A 24,514-nucleotide genomic window follows, 5' to 3' on the forward strand; every position below is an offset into this window, starting at 1 on the left:
CCGGACAACACTTTAATTTAAGATTAGAACCACTATCAGGCTATCAATAAACACCTGTGTGGGGTGCTGAGGGCGCTGCAACCCCACCTGGTGGTGGTTTTGGGGAGGAATATTCTTTTTTGATGGGTTAGATCAGGGGTCGGCAACCCAAGATGTTGAATGAGCCATTTTCGACCAAAAGAAATAATTCAATATCTACCTGGAGCCGCAAAACAATGTAAGCCTTAACATGCTTATATAATGAAGACAACAGGGCTGCAAGTGGATATTAGCCGATCTATCAAAATAAAAAGTGCGCTATGGTTTAACTTTCATTACATTATTATGCCATGTTTTTTTGCATTGACAAAATTATAGAAATTCAATAAAGAAATAAGTAAGATTCTCTTACTACCAAACACAATACAGTAGTAACTAAATATTAAATAGTAACTAAGTAACTACATTAAAGTGCAATGCAGGCCTACATTGTTGTATTTGAAATATACTGTAATTCTGCAAACTTCTAATTAATTAATATATTAATCAATTAAACTGTAATTCCTGAGTCCCCATGTATAGTGCATGCAAATTAATTAAATAAAACGCAGCCTGCAAGGATACAATTAAATAAAACACAGCAGCATAATAAAAAAAAGTCAAATAAAACTGGTTAGATGTTGAAAAGGGTGTTTGGGTCTGACTCTGTAGTTCATGGAGTATTGATTTCATTGGATATCATTGGTCATCTGACCAGTTTCATTGGCTTTAATTGGATCAAATCGACAGGAACTGGAGCACACACAGCCCAGGAAAAGTGTGGATAGCGTGTTACAAACTCATTTAATAAACTATTTTCCCTGTGTAACCGACCCCGGAATGAAATGGACGAAAGGCTTTTATTTTGAAAGGCTATGTGGGCAAACGGGAAGCTTGCTCACCCACCAGAGTCATACTGACTAAAGACAGCCCAGCGTCAGTCAGACAGAAATGTTTGTTTCTCATGTGCTCCAAACCATAGTCATTAAAAGCTAAGCCTAACCTCACCAAATGAAGACAAATGAAACAACAAATGAAATGGAAATCGAACTGCCGGATTTTAATTATGTATTTATTGGTTTTAGTGACTTTCCTGGAGAATGACGTGATCGAGTGACATCATGATATTGGGACGCCATGGTAACAAGTTAGCGTCTAGCTGGAGAGGGAACAAGGTGAATGTCCATTTTTATGGTTATTGGTTTGTGTCATATTGTTGTGGGATTTTGTTTAGTTGGTATTTTGCTCATGTGGTATTATGGTTTGATAATATGTACCTTTTTACTGGTTATTTGTAAACGTATTTGTTTATATGAATGCCTCATATTATTGGATGTGTCTGCCTGTGTTGATTATATGTTTGTGTCCTTGTTTTTAGTTTTCACGTTGATCTATTAAAGAAACTTCACATCATCAGTCGGCCTTCAACCTCTTCATCCAGCCTGGTTCGCTACAACTATTACCCTGTTGGATTCATTCATGGGGAAAGGGAAGGAACTTTATATCCCAGGTAAGTAAGACACACATTATTGTTCATTGCTTCTGCCGCCGTGCAGAAATGTGCTGTTCAAACGTGTCTCATTGACCGCCTCTGAGTCTGAGCCCATATTGGACTCTTTAATTTCAATTGTGAAACACAACACAAGTGTGTGTGTGTGTGTGTGTGTGTGTGTGTGAACTATATAGGCCTACACCAGATGTTGTTGTTGATGACACATTAGAGAAGTGACCATTGTAGAAGTGGGTTGTGCAGCCATTCAACCACAGTGAGTCTGGAAGAGACATATTCCTTATCAAGGTGTATAAACTAAGTATATTATAGATAGATGTTATTATACAGCTTGGTTGAAGAGACATTCCTTATCAAGGTGTATAAAGTACCAACATATTATAGATAGATGTTATTATACAGCTTATTGGTTGAAGAGACATTCCTTATCAAGGTGTATAAAGTACCAACATATTATAGATAGATGTTATTATACAGCTTATTGGTTGTACATTAACTGCTTTTTGTGTTCATAATATCCTCCTGAAACAATTGTTGTCGAGTTTCCCCAAGTTTGTGCACATTATCTACTTTTGTCTGTGTTCAAGAATGTCTTGTTAAATGTAACTATTAGGCCTATAGCCTACTATTGACCAAGTAAGAGGCTAATGTAACTATTAGGCCTATAGCCTACTATTGACCAAGTAAGAGTCTAATGTAACTATTAGGCCTATAGCCTACTATTGACCAAGTGAGAGACTAATGTAACTATTAGGCCTATAGCCTACTATTGACCAAGTGAGAGACTAATGTAACTATTAGGCCTATAGCCTACTATTGGCCAAGTAAGAGACTAATGTAACTATTAGGCCTATAGCCTACTATTGACCAAGTAAGAGACTAATGTAACTATTAGGCCTATAGCCTACTATTGACCAAGTAAGAGACTGCCTTTGGGGATGCAGTTGGGTAGTACTGTAGGACAATTATTTCACCTTTTGTTTAACTATTAGCCTACTATATTGACCTTACTTGGAGACTGCCTTTGGGGATGGAGTTGAGTAGTACTGGACAATTGTTTCACGTTTTATACATGTTTGTCATTATAACAAACTGTCTGAATGCACCTAATTAATTAATTCTCTGAAGGATGTGCTCCGGTAGCTTCTGTGGGTTCAGTCATTGTGTTTCACACATTCACTGATGTGCGTTTAGATGCTTTATACTCCTGTTAGAGAGTAGATGGCATGTTTATATAGACATAGCACTCTTTTGTGTTACTGTACCATAGTTTAATATTCTACTGTTAGACAGATGTTAGGTTCTTAGCTTACTTATGATTATTGATGACTATTTTTTATGTATTTTATGTATTACCATGTGTTGAACCTTACTGTAAGTCTCTCTGGATTCAGAGCGTCTGATGAATTACTCCATTGTAAATTGTAGCTGACGACCCTGTCAACCCTTTTACAGTAGTAAAACTGTTACTTCTGTTACGAGCCAGCAGGTGGCAGCATTGGCCCACAGTTCAGTTCAGTGCTGTTCAAGCAATGTTCAAGCAAATCAAAGTGATAGAAGAAGTAGTTCTCAAATTGTTGAGTGGTGCTGGCCACTCCTATGCAGAGCTGTGTATGGATGTGTACATGTATGTGTACACACGTGCGTGTATGTATGTATGTGTACGTAGCAATGGCATGTCATTATGTGGAGGGAAGATGCTCAGAATTAACAACATTAGTTAAAGTAGCAGAACTACAGTAAAAGCTCACAACATGCCCTTTTCTCATTTATTTGATTGATTGAAAACTATTTGACAGAAATGCAAACAGCCTGCAGTACAATATACACTTGGTCTAAAAGGATATGAACATTATGGAGGCTCTTTAACCTAATGCTTCTCTAACATGTTCATGTCAAGGGCCCCAAAATGATCTATTTGTCTGTGGACCCCCGTCTGTGACAGCATAGACCCCAAAATGATCTATTTGTCTGTGGACCCCCGTCTGTGACAGCATAGACCCCAAAATGATCTGTCTGTCTGTGGACCCCCGTCTGTGACAGCATAGACCCCAAAATGATCTGTTTGTCTGTGGACCCCCGTCTGTGACAGCATAGACCCCAAAATGATCCGTTTGTCTGTGGACCCCCGTCTGTGACAGCATAGACCCCAAAATGATCTATTTGTCTGTGGACCCCCGTCTGTGACAGCATAGACCCCAAAATGATCTATTTGTCTGTGGACCCCCGTCTGTGACAGCATAGACCCCAAAATGATCCGTTTGTCTGTGGACCCCCGTCTGTGACAGCATAGACCCCAAAATGATCTATTTGTCTGTGGACCCCCGTCTGTGACAGCATAGACCCCAAAATGATCCATTTGTCTGTGGACCCCCGTCTGTGACAGCATAGACCCCAAAATGATCTATTTGTCTGTGGACCCCCGTCTGTGACAGCATAGACCCCAAAATGATCCATTTGTCTGTGGACCCCCGTCTGTGACAGCGTAGACCCCATGAGAGAAGATCTGTATTGTTACAATATTTCAGATTATTTTTCAAAGCGTATTGAAAATAGTAGATTAAAAGCTGACAACGCTGAGAAGCTTGATGAAAGATAGAGATTAAGGTAAAATAGTTTCTGTAGATTCAGGTAGATCAGAGGACTGGCTAGCATAATATCGCTCTTTAAGAGACAAAGTGACCACATTAAATGAACAGAAAAAAGCCTAAACTACCTAGAATTGAAGAAATTATACATGATGGTAAAAAACGCTGGAGTATTCTCTCTCAAATCACGGGTAGAGATAAAATGAGCAAAACACCATCATTTATTGAATCAGGTGAACACTTCATCACCGAGCCCCAAGAATGTGCTGATTATTTTGACAATTATTTCATAAGTAAAGTTGATACCATAAGAAATGACATGCTGCCTGCAAACGGTCATCTATCTGGATCAATTATTAAAACTGATATCATGCAGAACAAATTATAATGCAAATTTGAATTTTTATTCACTAATGTATCTGAAATTAAAAATCTATTGTCTGAATTGAAATCTTAACAAACCCGGTGGTCATTATAATCTAGACAGGAGACTCTTGAAGCTGTCAGCTGGAATTATAGCTCAGATATAGACCAGAACACTGTATAAAGTAATGGTAGCAGTACCAGACAGTGTTACATAGAATAGACCAGAACACTGTATAAAGTAATGGTACCAGTACCAGACAGTGTTACATAGAATAGACCAGAACACTGTATAAAGTAATGGTACCAGTAGCAGACAGTGTTACATAGAATAGACCAGAACACTGTATAAAGTAATGGTACCAGTAGCAGACAGTGTTACATAGCATAGACCAGAACACCATTGAACACATTGTAGTTGAGTGAGTTATCATAGAGCCTGGACCCTGGAGGTAATTGCATGTAAACAGTGTCTCCCTCCTCCAGCTCTACCATCATTCCACTAGATATCTGTTCATAACCTCCACTGTTGTATCCACAGTTAGCGAAGAGGGTCTGGCTATTCTTATACATGTGGACACAGAAACCCTCTGATGATGACCTGTTGTGATATGCAGCATATGTGAAGTGATAGAGTCCTCGGACCGGTGCAGAGAATACCCCTAAGAGAACACAGGATTACATTAATAGAAATTAAAAAATACAATTATAAAAATTAAAACCTTAATTTAAAAAGTCAGATCTACAAGTTGTGTGAGTTAAGAGGTTACTTTCCTCATCTCCTCTGGACTGTTGCTTTCTATGTGAAACACACAGTGCTGGAAAGTAACTAAGTACATTTACTTAAGCACTGTGTACTTAAGTACAATGTTTTGGTATTTGTAGTTTAGTATTTCCAATACCTTTACTTATACTTGGATATAAATATTGTACTTTTACTCCACTACATTTATTTGATGATTTATGAGTTACTTTGTAGATTTTGATTATTATTACAAAACATATATTTATTAACCACTTCAGCCACATTTAGGCCTTCTGAAAATAGCGAATCTACAAGCTTGTAGATCTGCTATTTTCAAAAAGGTTTTTTAATATACATTTGAAAACTTGAAATGGCACGTATATTCTGCATAATGAATACTTTCACTTGTACTACTTTAAGTACATTTTTTCTTTTACTTAAGCACATTTTGAATTCCGGACTTTTACTTGTAACAGAGTAGTTCTATATTGCAGTATTGATACTTTTACTTAAGTAAAAACGCTTTGCACTACCTGTAGATGGATTGTAGGCGTTGCCGACGTTAGTGATGACTCTCTTGTAGATCAGAGTGGTCCAAGAATTATACGGTCCAACATGTCCATCACCCAAACCAGCAGAGAAGGCCACCTTCGGTTGGTCTGTCAACACAGGAGGAGCATTATCAAACACTTTAAATATTATAAAAGCATAATATTATATTAAGCCAATAGAGGGTATGCACGTGACATCGTCATTTACGCAGGAGAACTTACGGAGTAGCAAAACACTACTTTCTGGCCTTGACAGCCCATACATCCACACAGAAACACCCTATCTAACATTAACCCATTCAGGATGACAGCCCATACATCCACACAGAAACATCCTATCTAACATTAACCCATTCAGGATGACAGCCCATACATCCACACAGAAACATCCTATCTAACATTAACCCATTCAGGATGACAGCCCATACATCCACACAGAAACACCCTATCTAACATTAACCCAGCCAAATGTGTGCCAAAGAATAGTATAGATCATTTAATTTTAGATGCATATTTGGGGAGTAATGTGCAGTAAATCCTTCATACATAATGAAGACTGAACATAATGTTTACTGAGCATATACTTATCATATTTTACATTAGTATATCATACTTATTGATATAGTATATGAACGTTTATTAGTGTGTGTCAATAAAAAAAGTGGAAATACGAGTACCTTGTACTCAATTCCTATACTTTTGATATACATGTATACTTAATAATATGTTAGTATATTATATTCATAAAACATACTTACTTTCAGCAGCAGTCAGCCTGGTTTCCATGGTGGTCAGCTGAGCAAGATGAGCTGAAATCAGTACATTAGCATTAAGTCAGTCATACAGTAAATACTCATGCACTTTCACTGTTGAGTGAGTAAGCTTTCCATTATGGATTATATGGATCACCTGTACAGTAAGATACATGATCAAAAAAAGGTATCTATTCTCTGAGATCAATTATAGTAATTAAAGGAGTAGTTCACCCAAAATGTGACTTAATTACACACCCCAGGAGCCCCTCCTTTTCCCAACTTGATGATTTGATTGGCTGATCACCCCATAGTGATGATTTGATTGGCCGAGCAAAGTATACATATTGAGGATAAAATGTTTTCCGGCAGAAAAGTGAATGACATTTGTGATGATTTGATTGGCTGAGCACGGAATGGGATGTATGATGATAACACGGGTGTGATATTATTTTTTTTTAAGTTTTTGTCGCATTCCAATAAGCATATAATGTGATGACCGGCTGAGTCGTGATCAATTCAAGGCTTCGTGGGGAGTGTAACTGATAATAAGTTAGTTTTTGGGTGAACTTCTAATTAACCCCCAAAGTGCCTTTTCAACACTACACATGTAGGGCCGATACTGAACATTCACTGAACACCGTCTGGATCAAATTACCTTCGCTTTCTTCCTTCAAGTCTGCAACATGGACCTCACTGGTGCCGAGTCTGGTTTGGAGGTCTGCAACATGGACCTCACTGGTACCGAGTCTGGTTTGGAGGTCTGCAACATGGGCCTGGAGGTCTTTCACGAGGCTCTCGCTAGCACTCAATTTGGCAGCCATTACTGAAAAACATCACAGAGCAACATTATGTTAAACTATGAAACATCTTAAACACATTTCATCCTGTATACCTTTACAACCTCTTCCAGCTCCATTGTGACCATTCTAACCTGTCATCAACATCTTCTGTTCCTTGGCTTCTTCCTCGCTGGCTGCCACCCTGTCTCTCAACTCTATCATCGCATCCCATAGGTCATGTGTGAATAGGGAACCTGGTTCGGCATCGTCTCTCTGTCTCTCGCTGACCGGTCCGCTCTCCCCCGGAGCCCCGGCAGCCCCAGACAGACAGAACAGTAAAACAAGCAAAGCCACACAACCCTTCATCCTGCAGCCGAGTCACTGTATGTCATGATATCGTGCAGCTGCTTCTTATATCCTCTCCCTGCTCGTCCAACAACACTAGACACGTCACCGTGCCCAGTGGAAAGTCAGTGTACGGGACAGTAAATGGTGTCAAGGTCCACCTGAGAACTGCAACATGTGCTTTGATAAGACATGAATTAATGTCCTCATTTTACCCGCAAGAGAGCGGCTGTGAAAATCTTTAATGTAATCGGCTGTTGTTATTTTTAAAGAGCAATAGCGCTGTGTCACGGTGTGATGTTCCCCATGAGTTTAAAATGTGCCTTGAGATATTATAGAACTGAAATGATCAATTAAAATAGGATTATTTCTCCGTCAGACATGAAGCACAATGTCTCTGTCTCTGTCTAAAGGTGTTTGTGTCGAGGCCAGTATTTATTCTGTCCACTGATCTGAGAACACACTCTGTCTCTGTCTAAAGGTGTTTGTGTCGAGAGTAGACCAGTATGTATTCCGTCCACTGATCTGAGAACACAGAATGTCTCTGTCTCTGTCTAAAGGTGTTTGTGTCGAGACCAATATTTATTTTGTCCACTGATCTGAGAACACAGAATGTCAGACAACACAAAATGTGCATCTTTTTTTTAAGTTATTTATTTTTCCACTTCTCAGTCAGTCTGACTTCTTATTCAGTTCTAGTGTATTTATTGTGCTTCAAATGTCAAAACATCTACAGGTCAATGATTTACTATCCCTTCTCAGAGCAAAGTGTGTGTGTGTGTGTGTGTGTGTGGGGGGGGGGGGGGTCAGTTTACTGAAAATCATTAATTATTCAGGAAGGACAGTCATCAGTGATGAAAGAGGAATGTTGTTTGATAGATAAATACCACTAAGACAAGTTATTGAGACAAGTTTAGGGTTTTAGGGTTCTGAACACTATGTTTAGCTTGCTGCCCTTAATTGGACTTTAGGAATGTTGCTGAGTGGCCCCAGATCCATCTTAAGTTGAGTAGCCCTGAGGCACAACGTGGTTAAACCGAAGTGACATTGATACGTTCCAAATAAATGATCACAGTATTCTGAGACAGACCTGGACTTGCGTCACGGAGCCCTATAGGCAGGGGTAGGCAACCTTAGGCATGGTGCCAACACTGGCACAGGGGAGGGTGGTCACTGGCACACTGGCACAGGGGGGGGTGGTCACTGGCACACTGGCACAGGGGAGGGTGGTCACTGGCACACTGGCACAGGGGAGGGTGGTCACTGGCACAGGGGAGGGTGGTCACTGGCACACTGGCACAGGGGAGGGTGGTCACTGGCACAGGGGAGGGTGGTCACTGGCACAGGGGAGGGTGGTCACTGGCACACTGGCACAGGGGAGGGTGGTCACTGGCACAGGGGAGGGTGGTCACTGGCACATGTGTGAGAGAGAGGGTTCTTCTTTTCAAAGTTTTCATATTAAATATTACAAATCAAAAATAAAGGTTGTTATGAATAGCCTATCAACACTGAAAATCTGAAATGTTAAAATGTGCCGTCATAATTAAACGTAATGTTGATATGGCACACTGACTATGGAAGTGAAAACTTGGCACTTCAAGTCAAAAAGGTTGCCGACCCCTGACCTACAGGGTGTCACAGCACCCACTGTGAGAAGCCCTATAGCTGGTCTACAGGGTGTCACAGCACCCACTGTTAGAAGCCCTATAGCTGGTCTACAGGGTGTCACTGCAGCCACTGTGAGAAGCCCTATAGCTGGTCTACAGGGTGTCACAGCACACACTGTGAGAAGCCCTATAGCTGGTCTACAGGGTGTCACTGCACACACTGTGAGAAGCCCTATAGCTGGTCTACAGGGTGTCACAGCACACACTGTGAGAAGCCCTATAGCTGGTCTACAGGGTGTCACTGCACACACTGTTAGAAGCCCTATAGCTGGTCTACAGGGTGTCACAGCACACACTGTTAGAAGCCCTATAGCTGGTCTACAGGGTGTCACAGCACACACTGTTAGAAGCCCTATAGCTGGTCTACAGGGTGTCACAGCACACACTGTTAGAAGCCCTATAGCTGGTCTACAGGGTGTCACAACACACACTGTTAGAAGCCCTATAGCTGGTCTACAGGGTGTCACTGCACACACTGTTAGAAGCCCTATAGCTGGTCTACAGGGTGTCACTGCAGCCACTGTTAGAAGCCCAGGCCTACAGCAGTCATTTTCAACCCTATGCATTTCTAGGACCCTCAGTGTGATATGCATAAGACCACAGACCTAACCATTTGATACCATGTTTATGATCCCAGGGACCCTGCAGTCCCTGTATTTTATTTGAACTCTGAGAACGTACAAAATCGAACCAAATGGACCCTTAGCTACACGCACGCACGCATAAGCGCACACACGCGCACACACACACACACACACACACACACACACACACACACACACACACACACACACACGTGGAACAGTGGAATATTAGTGGTATCAAATCTAGGTCATAGTGCCCAGTGGAAAGTCAGCTATACACGCTGACTGGACACTAAATAAAGTCAAGGACTACCTGAGAGTTCCAACGTGTGCTTTGATAAGATCAGACAACACTGAACAGAGTGGCTGAGAATATGTTTAATGTGATCAGCTGTCGTAAAATTAAATAATACAACCAGGGAAACTCCCCCCTGTCAGGTTGTAAAGGAGCAACTTGGACACTCGGGCATGAAGGGAACATGAGTTCAAGTCCGTTGCTCTCCCCTTGGGTTACAAAATCGTGGGATAAAGAAATACATTAAAAAAAAAATAATAATACAGTTGTTTTTTTATGGTGTGGCTTAAAGTGAGTTTAAAATGTGTCTTGAGGTTTTCAGGTAAATTAAAGGATCACTTAACAATAATAGATCATTTCTTCAACAGACATAAAGCACAATGTTTTGTGTTCATGTACATCTTCTCTGTCTGAAGGTGTTTGTGTCGACAACAGTATTTATTCTGTCCACTTGAATGTTAGACAATGTAAAAGGTGCATCTTTTTAAAGTCATTTCTTTTTCCATTTTATGTTTACTGAGAGTGTATTGTTGTTACAATACATTCCATTATATTATGAGCATAAAGAGTAGAATTATTGGATTTTCAGTTCCTAGACATCACACCAACAAGAGGAACAGCCATATAATTATTATAAGCAATAAAATGATCACAACAAGTGATATACTACTAAATAGTATACTAAAAATCCAGTATAATATCAATTAGGTGTGTGTGTGTGTGTGTGTGTGTGTGTGTGGGTACAGCATTTGTACTGTCGTTCTGTCATAAGTAATAATTAATTTGTAATATACATGACCGGGCTCCCTCACGGCTCCCTCACTAGATACGCTTCTTTTTTTCTCTAAACACTAAACTCTCGTTGTCACAAAAACGATGCATTACAGTACATAAGAAAAAGGTCATTTAGAAAAGAATGGTCCTAAAAGGTGTAGGCTGAAGCTAAAAGCTTATTTTTGCCTACCCTCATTTGAATACAAAATAGAATATCACAAAAACAATAAACAAAATGTCAACTTTGATTTAGCAATCAATATCAATACCTGGGCAGCGTAGCAATGTGATAGTATCACCACCAGGCTCCGCCAAACTACACTACACTTCACCTCTGTATAGGTAGATACTTGTTTAAATAAATAAACATATCTATAAATAAATAAATAGATATATAGTATACTCATACCAACTCGTATACCTTTTGCTATTTGTACATTTATTAAATAATAAATACAAATATCTATATTTAGGGATTTTTATGTATTAGATTTTTCAACAATATTTACTAATTTCAAAAAGAAAATCAGTGGACAGAATAAATACTGTTGTCGACACAAACACCTTCAGACAGAGAAGATGTACATGAACACAAAACATTGTGCTTTATGTCTGTTGAAGAAATGATCTATTAATTAAATTATCTATTAAAGTGATCATTTAATTTACCTGAAAACCTCAAGACACATTTTAAACTCACTTTAAGCCACACCATAAAAAAAACCAACTGTATTATTTTATATAGCAACGACAGCTGATCACATTAAACATATTCTCAGCCACTCTGTTCAGTGTTGTCTGTCGGATCTTATCAAAGCACACGTTGGAACTCTCAGGTAGTTCTTGACTTTATTTAGTGTCCCGTCAGCGTGTATAGCTGACTTTCCACTGGGCACTATGACCTAGATTTGATACCACTAATATTCCTCCACTGTTCCGTGTGTGTGTGCGTGTGCGTTTAATTTGTGTGTGTCATTTAATTTACCTGAAAACCTCAAGACACATTTTAAACTCACCACAACCGGCAGCTGTTCACACTAATCAGGGGCCGCATGTGGCCCACGGGCCGCGGGTTGAGTAGCACTGCTCCTTCCTTCCTTGTCCTGCTACAAAAGAAAGACATAAGAATTGTTAATAAAGGCCCACCATGATCTACTTCCACCCTATACTCACTACTGTAGGTATTGTAATAGTTTGTTCCAAGAGAATTGAGTATTGAACACTTTTCTTATTTATTCATATTTATCAGTGATAATCTGTTCTCTTCACATGTTGTGAATGAAGACTCATTTTGTAACTTCAGCATTAATCACAATGTTTTTTGTTCATTGAGGTTTCGCCTTATAGATGGAAATGTGGCTTTTTACTGTGGGTTTCCTTAATTTTTTTGACTAGTCGTGAAGTCTGAAAATACATTTGTAAACATTTCAAAACAATATTGACATTTTTTAGCATAAGGCCCTTGGACTTTTGGAATTTTTCTGAGTGGCCTCTGAGCCATCTTAGTCAATATTCTACACAGAAACACACAATAAACACAGCAGTAAACACTACACAGCAACATATACAGCCCGGTATAGACAATAATCTCCATTAATGCATCCACACTTCATAGCACACAAACAAACATTAATGGCAACAAAGGCTTTGGTTTAACACACAACTTCTAAATCGAGTCCCCCACATTTGATAAAGCAGCCCTATATTTTGAGCATGTGATGATGTCATTAGCTGTTGAACGTGTTGCGTGTGGTGACATTAAATTGTGCTTAAAGTCGTGTACAGTAGCCTATAGCCTATGTGTCCGTAAGGGTTGCAGCATGCACCATGTGTGGGGGTGTGGTGTGGGGGGAAAGCTGTTTTCTGGCTCAGTCTGCACACGCACACACACGCACACGCACACGCACGCACACGCACACGCACGCGCACGCACACACACACACACACACACACACACACACACACACACACACGGACACGGTTTACTTTCAGGAGCTCTGGTCGGAAGAATTGCATCAGCACCTGTAGCTGCCTGCAGCTGCCATCTTCCCCACAACGCCAAAGATCCAGTTGAAACCTGACGCACCCTGCACGCCCTCAGAGAGAGAGGGAGGGAGAGAGAGAGAGAGAGAATTGCTGTCATGCAGAATCCTCTTATCTCCATATTTGAACTTTTTTCGTAAATGAACGTCCTACTTGATCATACCACAGAGTCAAACAAAAGTATCAGATCTACAAGTTAATCTATTACGCTATACCAGGCAAAGTAAATGTAAATAATAATAAAAATAACAATAATGACATGCCCAAAATAGGACATTGAAGAAAGTGATTCAGTCAGTGTGCCTGTGTGTTTTATAAATGTTTAATAAAAGAAAAGTATTAGCAAGAGCTTGTGACTAAATGATAACTATTACTACTGTACGATAACTACAAAAGTACAAAACAAACGAAGGTTTTTGGACAGACATGCAGTTTTCCCACTTGACAATATCACAGCTGTGTGCCCCCCCCCCTTCATGCGTGCCTCGGCCAATAAATATACCTCTTACCAAAACACAGTTGCACGTTAATCTCTTATTGAATGTTATATTAGATTAGACTTTATCGTCCCAGCCTATTTATTAGTTTATTATTGAATGTTATATTAGATTAGACTTTATCGTCCCAGCCTATTTATTAGTTTATTATTGAATGTTATATTAGATTAGACTTTATCGTCCCAGCCTATTTATTAGTTTATTATTGAATGTTATATTAGATTAGACTTTATCGTCCAGCCTATTTATTAGTTTATTATTGAATGTTATATTAGATTAGACTTTATCGTCCCAGCCTATTTATTAGTTTCCACTGCAGGCCATTCTACACAGAAACACACAATAAACACAGCAGTAACACTACACAGAAACACACATTAAACACAGCAGTAACACTACACACAGCAACATAATACTAATAATACAATAATGCACCCACAAACAAGGCTTTGGTTTAAGACAAAACTTCTACTAAATCGAGTCCCCCACATTTTGATCAAGCATCCCAATGTTGGGCATGTTGTCATTAGCTGTTGGTGAAAATAGTGCTTAAAGTCGTGCACGGTGCACAGTAGGGTGGCAGTAGCAGCCTGCTGTGAAGTGTGGGGGTGTGGGAATGACATTTTCTTGCTCAATATAAGGTGCAGTTTGTGCATTCTGTCTCAAGCTGGTTTTAAGTTAACTATACCCTTTGGTGCAATTAAATAGCAGATCTACAAGCTCACTTGTGTGTGTGTGTGTAACTATGCATAGGTCTATAATGTGTTTCTTACCTTTTTCTGCTGCTGCTAACAGCAAAGCCAACGCAGACAGCTGACCACACGGACAGCTGCCACCGAGAGCAGAATTGCTCCACTATCTGGACGTCGTGTCCACATGCTGAGCTGAGCTGTTACTGTAGAGGCTATACTCTACTATAGTCTTCTTTTTTTCAGACTTTGAACTCTGAAGTCCAGGGATCCGTTATTAGCCTACTATATTGACCTTACTTGGAGACTGCCTTTAGGGATGGAGTTGAGTAGTACTGTAGGACAATTATTTCACCTTTTGTTTAACTATTAGCCTACTATATTGACCTTACTTGGAGACTGCCTTTGGGGATGGAGTTGAGTAGTACTGGACAATTATTTCACGTTTTATAAATGTTTGTCATTATAACAAACTGTCTGAATGCACCTAATTAATTAGTTATGTGAAGGATGTGCTCCGGTAGCTTCTGTGGGTTCAGTCATTGTGTTTCACACATTCACTGATGTGTGTTTACATGCTTTATACTCCTGTTAGAGAGTAGATGGCATGTTTATATAGAAATAGCACTCTTTTGTGTTACTGTACCATAGTTTAATATTCTACTGTTAGACAGATGTTAGGTTCTTAGCTTACTTATGACTATTACAAAATAAAAAAATGTATTTTATGTATTTGATGTATTACCATGTGTTGAACCTTACTGTAAGTCTCTCTGGATTCAGAGCGTCTGATAAATGACTCCATTGTAAATTGTAGCTGATGTGACGACCCTGTCAACCCTTTTACAGTAGTAAAACTGTTACTTCTGTTACGAGCCAGCAGGTGGCAGCATTGGCCCACAGTTCAGTTCAGTGCTGTTCAAGCAATGTTCAAGCAAATCAAAGTGATAGAAGAAGTAGTTCTCAAATTGTTGAGTGGTGCTGGCCACTCCTATGCAGAGCTGTGTATGGATGTGTACATGTATGTGTACACACGTGCGTGTATGTATGTATGTGTACGTAGCAATGGCATGTCATTATGTGGAGGGAAAATGCTCAGAATTAACAACATTAGTTAAAGTAGCAGAAAGTAAAAGCTCACAACATGCCCTTTTCTCATTTATTTGATTGATTGAAAACTATTTGACAGAAATGCAAACAGCCTGCAGTACAATATACACTTGGTCTAAAAGGATATGAACATTATGGAGGCTCTTTAACCTAATGCTTCTCTAACATGTTCATGTCAAGGGCCCCAAAATGATCTATTTGTCTGTGGACCCCCGTCTGTGACAGCATAGACCCCAAAATGATCTATTTGTCTGTGGACCCCCGTCTGTGACAGCATAGACCCCAAAATGATCTATTTGTCTGTGGACCCCCGTCTGTGACAGCATAGACCCCAAAATGATCTATTTGTCTGTGGACCCCCGTCTGTGACAGCATAGACCCCAAAATGATCTATTTGTCTGTGGACCCCCGTCTGTGACAGCATAGACCCCAAAATGATCTATTTGTCTGTGGACCCCCGTCTGTGACAGCATAGACCCCAAAATGATCTATTTGTCTGTGGACCCCCGTCTGTGACAGCATAGACCCCAAAATGATCTATTTGTCTGTGGACCCCCGTCTGTGACAGCATAGACCCCAAAATGATCTGTTTGTCTGTGGACCCCCGTCTGTGACAGCATAGACCCCAAAATGATCTATTTGTCTGTGGACCCCCGTCTGTGACAGCATAGACCCCAAAATGATCTGTTTGTCTGTGGACCCCCGTCTGTGACAGCATAGACCCCAAAATGATCTATTTGTCTGTGGACCCCCGTCTGTGACAGCATAGACCCCAAAATGATCCATTTGTCTGTGGACCCCCGTCTGTGACAGCATAGACCCCAAAATGATCTATTTGTCTGTGGACCCCCGTCTGTGACAGCATAGACCCCATGAGAGAAGATGTGTATTGTTACAATATTTCAGATTATTTTTCAAAGCGTATTGAAAATAGTAGATTAAAAGCTGACAACGCTGAGAAGCTTGATGAAAGATAGAGATGAAGGTAAAACAATTTCTGTAGATTCAGGTAGATCAGAGGACTGGCTAGCATATCGCTCTTTAAGAGACAAAGTGACCACATTAAATGAACAGAAAAAAAGCCTAAACTATCAATCTAGAATTGAAGAAATTATACATGGTAAAAAACGCTGGAGTATTCTCTCTCAAATCAAATCACGGGTAGAGATAAAATGAGCAAAACACCATAATTTATTGAATCGGGTGAACGCTTCATCACCGAGCCCCAAGAATTAGCTGATTATTTTGACAATTATTTCATAAGTAAAGTTGATACCATAAGAAATGACATGCTGCCTGCAAACGGTCATCTATCTGAATCAATTATTAAAACTGATATCATGCAGAACAAAATATAATGCAAATTTGAATTTTTATTCACTAATGTATCTGAAATTAAAAATCTATTGTCTGAATTGAAATCTTAACAAACCAAATCATTATAATCTAGACAGGAGACTCTTAAAGAGAGATGGAATTATAGCTCAGATATAGACCAGAACACTGTATAAAGTAATGGTACCAGTAGCAGACAGTGTTACATAGAATAGACCAGAACACTGTATAAAGTAATGGTACCAGTAGCAGACAGTGTTACATAGAATAGACCAGAACACTGTATAAAGTAATGGTACCAGTAGCAGACAGTGTTACATAGAATAGACCAGAACACTGTATAAAGTAATGGTACCAGTACCAGACAGTGTTACATAGAATAGAGCAGAACACCATTGAACACAGAGCGGTTGGAATAGTTATCATAGATCCTGTCCCCATGCAGTAAACGCATGTCAACAGTGTCTCCCTCCTCCAGCTCTACCATCATTCCACTAGATATCTGTTCCCAACCTCCACTATTGGTTCCACAGTTAGTTAAGAGTTTCTGCTCATTCTTATACATGGCGACACAGAACTGCTCTGACCACCAGTTAACTGCAGCATATGTGAAGTGATAGAGTCCTCGGACCGGCGCAGAGAATACCCCTGAGATAACACAGGATGAGAGAACACATTACATTAATAGAAATTAAAAAATACAATTATAAAAATAAAAACCTTAATTAAAAAAGTCAGATCTATAAGTTGTGTGAGTTAAGAGGTTACTTTCCTCATCTCCTCTGGACTGTTACTTTCAATGTGAAACACACAGTGGAGGAAGGTAACTAAGTACATTTACTTTTTGTATACTTAAGTAACATTTTGGTATTTGTAGTTTACTTGAGTATTAACAATTTCCAATACTTTTACTTTTACTCGGATCCAAATATTGTACTTTTCTCCACTACATTTATTTGACAACTTTAGTTATAGTTACTTTGTAGATTTAGATTATTACTACAAAACATACAGTAACCACTTCAGCCTTTAATGCATTTCAGCCATGTGAAAATAGCCGATCTACAAGCTCACAATCTGTCACATCGACACATTGTGAGCTATTTTTAAAAGATTTTTATACATTTGAAAACATGAAATGGAACATTTCTACTTTTTACTTGTAGTACTTTAAGTACATGTGTGTACATGGATGGATTGTAGTTTAATCACCTGTAGATGGATTGTAGGCGTTGCCGATGTTAGTGAAGACCTTCTTGTAGATCAGAGTGGTCCAAACAACACTATACGGTCCAACTTGTCCATCATTAGTCAAACCAACAGAGAAGGCCACCTTCGATTTGTCTGTCAACACAGGAGGAGCATTATCAAACACTTTAAATATTATAAAAGCATAATATTATATTAAGCCAATACACCAATCTTGTTGTAAAGCTCCACAAGACAAAGTATAGGCTATTAAAACTAAACGGTCACTAACAATACTCCATGGAATATTACTGTCTGTCAAATACAGAGACAGGATTTATTATCATTTATTATGAATTACTTGAACCCTAGTAACTCTGTTCTGGAGCAGAAATAGCAGATCTCTCGCAATGTGTTGAACTGGGCCATGTTCTGTTGTGCACTTGTAGATCTGCTATTTTCAGCAAAGATATATATAGTGTAGAACAAAAACAGGGTCCTTGGGGATCCAGAAAACTGTAAACCTAAATCTTTCATTCACCTTAATGGTCAGATCCTCACTGACATTTAATAGTGGAAGACGGTAAAGTCATTACTCTGGTTAATTGTAACATGTTGTGAGTGTGACAGTACCATCAATATTTACACATAATTGCTTATTATTTAATTAATAACCACTTAAACCTGACGGGGTCCCCCAGGGCTGTATAGTAGGGCTGCTAGTATTTCACTCTGAGATTGCTCTCAGCGCTCATCAGAATGTGATTGGTTGTAAGACTAGCCCAGGCTCTATGGTCATCAGAATGTGATTGGTTGTAAGACTAGCACAGGCTCTATATGGTCATTTGAAATGTTTTTACACATACCCTGAAGTGTGTCAGTTATCTGCCCAAATTCTCTTCATCCTATAATACATTCTTGGCACTTTGGCTATACCAGTGTGTGTTCTTTAGCTATACCAGTGTGTGTTCTTTAGTTATACCAGTGTGTGTTCTTTAGCTATACCAGTGTGTGTTCTTTAGCTATACCAGTGTGTGCGGCCAGTAGCTACCCTCAATCAGTCCCACTAGGGAAAAGCCAGGGGCACACAATCCGTTGGAACTACTCCAGAACTACTCTGCCAGGGCTGGGAGGTACACTTATGGCGCATGGAGGGACTAGGCTCAGGACCTGTGCGTTGCACCAGAGTCCCAGCACCAGACACTTCATTCAGGAGTGTTGGGCAATGGTTCCGCAGCCCGCAGGGACATGGTGCTGCGGTTCCGCTTGCTGCTTGCATGGCCCTCCCAAACGCCTCACCGAGGGTTGTTGGGCTTCCTCCTCACGGAGGACACAGGCTGGGGCGCTTACCCATACTGCTCACCCGGGTGCCGTCTACATTCCGGCTGTCACCCGTCTCTCCGGTGGTCACCAGACTATATACCTGGTTGTCACATAGTCTATTCCTATGAGTCACTATAAATAGAAGAACTATAACTAAAAAACATCGCATGGATGCACCTGTATATACTTAATAATATGTTAGTATATATTATATTTATAAAACATACTTACTTTCAGCAGCAGTCAGCCTGGTTTCTATGGTGGTCAGCTGAGCAAGATGAGCTGAAATCAGTACATTAGCATTAAGTCAGTCATACAGTAAATACTCATGCACTTTCACTGTTGAGTGAGTAAGCTTTCCATTATGGATTATATGGATCACCTGTACAGTAAGATACATGATCAAAAACAATTATATATTCTCTGAGATCAATGAAAGTAATTAAAGGAGTAGTTCACCCATAATGTGACTTAGTTACACACCGCATGAAGCCTTGAATTCATGGAGATTTTTGAGGGGTGCTAGCCCCTCCCATGCCCAGCTTAGTCTGTTTGTGTGAATTTGATTGGCTGATCACCCCATAGCGATGATTTGATTGGCCAATGGCCAAAGATAAAATGTGAAGGCAGAAAAGTGAACACGCCAAACATGATTGGCCGGAATTACATTTGTGATGATTTGATTGGCTGAGCACGGAATGTGATGTATGATGATAAGAGCGCCTCTCACTTCACACAGGTGTGTTTTTTTTCCAGTTTTTGTCACATTCCAATAATCATATAATCTGATGACCGGTTGAGTCGTGGTCAATTCAAGGCTTCGTGGGGAGACGAGTGTAACTGATAATAAGTCAGTTTGTGTGAACTACTATTTAACCCCAAAGTAAGTCCCTTTTCAACACTACACATTTATACTTGCATTCGCTGAACACCATCTGGATCAAATTACCTTCACTTTCTTCCTTCAAGTCTTCAATCTGGACCGTGCTGGTGTTGAGTCTGAAAGCCTCAAAGCCCTCAATCTGACTCTCACTAGCACTAAGTCTGGTCTCAAAGCCTTCAATCTGACTCTCACTAGCACTAAGTCTGGTCTCAAAGCCTTCAATCTGACTCTCACTAGCATTAAGTCTGGTCTCAAAGCCTTCAACTTGACTCTCACTAGCATTAAGTCTGGTCTCAAAGCCTTCAACTTGACTCTCACTAGCATTAAGTCTGGTCTCAAAGCCTTCAACTTGACTCTCACTAGCACTAAGTCTGGTCTCAAAGCCTTCAACTTGACTCTGACTAGCATTAAGTCTGGTCTCAAAGCCCTCACTATGACTCTCACTAGCACTAAGTCTGGTCACAAAGCCTTCAATCTGACTCTCACTAGCACTAAGTCTGGTCTCAAAGACTTGACTCTCACTAGCATTAAGTCTGGTCTGGAGAACTTCAACTTGGCCCTCACTGGTACTGAGTCTGGTCTGGAGAACTTCAACTTGGCCCTCACTGGTACTGAGTCTGGTCTGGAGAACTTCAACTTGGCCCTCACTGGTACTGAGTCTGGTTTGGAGGTCCGCAACATGGACCTCACTGGTGCCGAGTCTGGTTTGGAGGTCTGCAACATGGACCTCACTGGTGCCGAGTCTGGTTTGGAGGTCTGCAACATGGACCTCACTGGTGCCGAGTCTGGTTTGGAGGTCTTTCACGTTGCTCTCGCTAGCACTCGATTTGGCAGCCATTTCTGAAAAACGCATCACAGACATTTGACCTGAATTCCCCTTTCATTGTCAATGACGTCTGGGGAGCGTTTATTTATTAGTTAATTAAGTAATTAAAAAGTGGAAATGTGAGTACTTTGTCCTCCATTTAATTGAACCTTTTGGGATTTTTTAAATTCCTACTTCTATACATGTATACTTAATAATATGTTAGTACCGTATATATTATATTTATAAAACATACTTACTCCACAGTTGTTGCACTTGGCTTTCAGCAGCAGTCAGCCTGGTGGTCAGCTGAGCAAGATGAGCTGAAATCAGTACATTAGCATTAAGTCAGTCATACAGTAAATACTCATGCACTTTCACTGTTGAGTGAGTAAGCTTTCCATTATGGATCACCTGTACAGTAAGATACATGATCAAAAAAAGTTATCTATTCTCTGAGATCAATTATAGTAATTAAAGGAGTAGTTCACCCAAAATGTGACTTAATTACACACCCTAATTGCTAGCCCCTCCTATGCCCAACTTTGTCTGTCTGTATGAACACAAACACGATGATTTGATTGGCTGATCACCCCATAGCGATGATTTGATTGGCTGGTCACGCTATTGTGTTCTTTTAGCAACAGTAAGTCATTTTGCAACGTCTCTCGCATCTGCCTGGGTGACGGCAGACTGCTGGGCAGATCAACATATGGAATGAATTCTGTATTGGCCATTTATGGAGCGTGTCACAAGGCGTGACGGCCGGACTGACTTGCAGGTTTTCTATGGTCGCAATAATATAACGTTATATAATATCTATAACCTATATCTCACCTGCAGAACTTCCTCCAGGGGCTTCCACCTCATTAGATTTGTTGTCCTTTTCTAAAAAATGAATTAATGTTAATTAATGAATGAATTAATTGATAAATACACACAATCACATCAGGTCAAACAAACGGAGAAAAGAAACAAACGGATGTGGTGTCCAGACAAGGCCCGGGTAACACAGAATACGTCCTCGTCTGCAATTCCAAACATGCGAACATGACCCGCTTTAATTACTTCAGTCTGATGTGTTAATAGCTTAGTGACTTTTTTTATGTCCAATATTTGCATTTCAGTTCATAATCATGAAGTTAATGTATTTTAAATTAAATTAAAAAAAGATTACTTTTCCGGATTCCAATTTAAAAAAAATAGCAAAAAAAAGCAGATCTACAAGCTCAAAATGCATTGCACTGTGACACGTTTTGAGCTTGTAGATCAGCTGCCTTTGACTATATATGCATTGTGGCCCTCTGGAGTGAGTTTGAAATATAGTGGCCCTCTCCATCATCAAAGTTTCCCACCCCTGTGAGAAATTACAAGTGATAAAATACATTACATTTGACCGTACATTTGACTCTTGTGTTGTATTCAGTAAAGTATTCTGGTGAAGTGTATATATAAAAGAGCTCAAAGGGTACATATTCAGTCAGACCCGAAAGTGGCCGAAAGCGAAGACAACTCACCCCGAAAGTGAAGACATCTCACCCCTGGTGAGTTGTCTTCACGTTCGGGGTGAGTTGTCCGGACAACTCACCAAAAAGGGTGAGTTGTCTTGTTACCCTAATGAAGTAGTGTAGAATAGATTAGTATAGGGATAGGCTATAGCAGACCTGGGCATTGTACGGCCCGCGGGCCAAATACGGCCCGCCGGCTGACTCTGACCGGCCCGTGAAAGATTACTTGATAATCCGAAAATAAAACATACTTTCTAATTGCCTTATGGGTGGACTAAAACCGCATTGCTTTTATTTTGAAGCCCATGTATTCTCACAGTGCACGCAATCTGCACGTCAACTGTGCACGTGAATTGCGTGTGATTGAGAACCTGTCTTTCTTCCTTCACCCCCCTCATATGCGAAAATGTCGGCTTTTTGGATTTATTGTTGACTACGTCGGTGAATGCAAATAGCCATGAAGCATGCAGCTCCACAACACGGTAGGCGCAGGCGCATGCTTTGATTACCAAACTTCCTTGCAGGAGGACAAGTTAAATCCCATTATATGCTTCATTGCTTTATTTAACCCGCCTCGCCAATAAAGTTAAGATGTTTTAAGATGCTGCCGTATCATGCCGTTGTTGCGCCCAAAATGTGGCATGCTTCTGAAGTTCAGAAAGCTTGGGCGATGCGTCGTGAGCTTGTGGATCGTCTGTTTTCGGCACACGAGTCGATCGACGTACCGTTGAACCACAAAGTAAATCTGGCAGAACGAACGTGCACACGTCAACATACAGCGCCTGCCAGGCTGCCAAGTCTCAACAATACCATCACTGGTTTGGTTGGCTTATTATTGTTTTCAGAACGTGGTTGTTTAATGGTTGTGACTTAACACTCATCTCTCGATAGTAAGCAGCGCACCATGGGTTGTGAAAGTGGCACCTCCAGTGTCCTCCGAATGGAACTATTAAGAGAGCTAACTCTAATGTTCTCATTGTTAAAAGAAAATGCTAGTATTTACAGGACTTAAACAACTTAAACAAAAACCTAGTTTTCAACTGGGAAAGGAAACGTCTCAAGCCTGCAAGTAGAAAGTAAAAAAATCACACCCATGTGAAGTGAGGGGTGCTCTTATTGTACATCATCATGATGTAAAATAGTCACTCTGCCTATAATTTGAGTCAAATGTTTCACATTTAGTTTACCATTGCTTTGCAAAACAATGCCATTTACTGATATTTATATAGAAATAAAATTGATATCATGCATAATTAAGTTCAGCCTTTTGGCCCGGCCCTCCAAAATATTTTCTGTTTCTCATTTGGTCCCTTGGGAAAAATAATTGCCCACCCCTGGGCTATAGTATAAAGATAGCTGACCCTCCCTCTCAGGCATGCAGGTCTGACTGCGCCGTGCACACTGCAGTAACAGCATCCTTAAGTTATACCTGTGATGTGGTTTGTAGGCCGGTCGTCGTGGCGGTTGAAGTTCACCTCAACCGCCGATCCTTGGATCTCGAGGTGGTTGATGCTCAACTGGAACGGCAGGTCGGTGTCGGCTGAACACAGGCAGAAGAGGACCAGCAGGAACATGGCAGCAGTATCCATTTGGAAGATGTGTGTCATGCTGTGGCAAGCAGGATATTATATACTGTACACTACCTGGCTACCGCCTACCCGTAACCTTTTTTTTTTTTTTTTTTTACCTGGCAAGGCTGGCAGACATTTAGAACATGCTCTGCATTCCATGCAAGCATGCTTTTCCATTCCACACCTACATATGACAGCTTGACAGCAGTCATCACAGCTCCTGACTTAATATGTTAGTATATATTATATTTATAAAACATACTTACTTTCAGCAGCAGTCAGCCTGGTTTCTATGGTGGTCAGCTGAGCAAGATGAGCTGAAATCAGTACATTAGCATTAAGTCAGTCATACAGTAAATACTCATGCACTTTCACGTCAGATAAGTATTTCAAGTTTGTGATGGGCTTGGCATTCAGGCCAAAAAGCTCTATTTTTGTTTCTTTTGTGTGACCAAAGAATCTTGTTAATAATGGTCTTTAGGTGCCTTTTGGCAAACTCCATGCGCGCTGTGATGCCCGGCTGTCATGTGCCTTTTATTGAGGAGAGGCTTCGGTCTGGAGGAAACCAGGCACCGCTCATCACCTGGC

At 40.3% G+C, this 24,514-nt stretch overlaps 1 protein-coding gene and 1 long non-coding RNA gene across 2 annotated transcripts in view; one reads left to right on the forward strand and one right to left on the reverse strand.

The window, feature by feature from the left end:
- LOC308328709 overlaps positions 1–24,514 on the forward strand; it is a 259,110-nt gene that overhangs the window by 139,163 nt on the left and 95,433 nt on the right. The window lies entirely within an intron of this gene.
- Positions 16,056–23,962, reverse strand: LOC308328260 (uncharacterized protein; the record flags this gene model as incomplete). Its single annotated transcript, XM_080782027.1, has 7 exons — positions 16,056–17,296; positions 17,861–17,992; positions 19,391–19,441; positions 20,109–20,882; positions 21,108–21,170; positions 21,685–21,735; positions 23,785–23,962. The coding sequence occupies 7 exons, from the start codon at positions 23,960–23,962 to the stop codon at positions 17,019–17,021; spliced, it is 1,527 nt and encodes a 508-aa protein (XP_080638153.1). The 3' UTR covers positions 16,056–17,018.

This window comes from Protomyctophum bolini (genome assembly GCF_963924005.1).
Source record: "Protomyctophum bolini genome assembly, chromosome: 14".
Classification (NCBI taxonomy): domain Eukaryota; kingdom Metazoa; phylum Chordata; class Actinopteri; order Myctophiformes; family Myctophidae; genus Protomyctophum; species Protomyctophum bolini.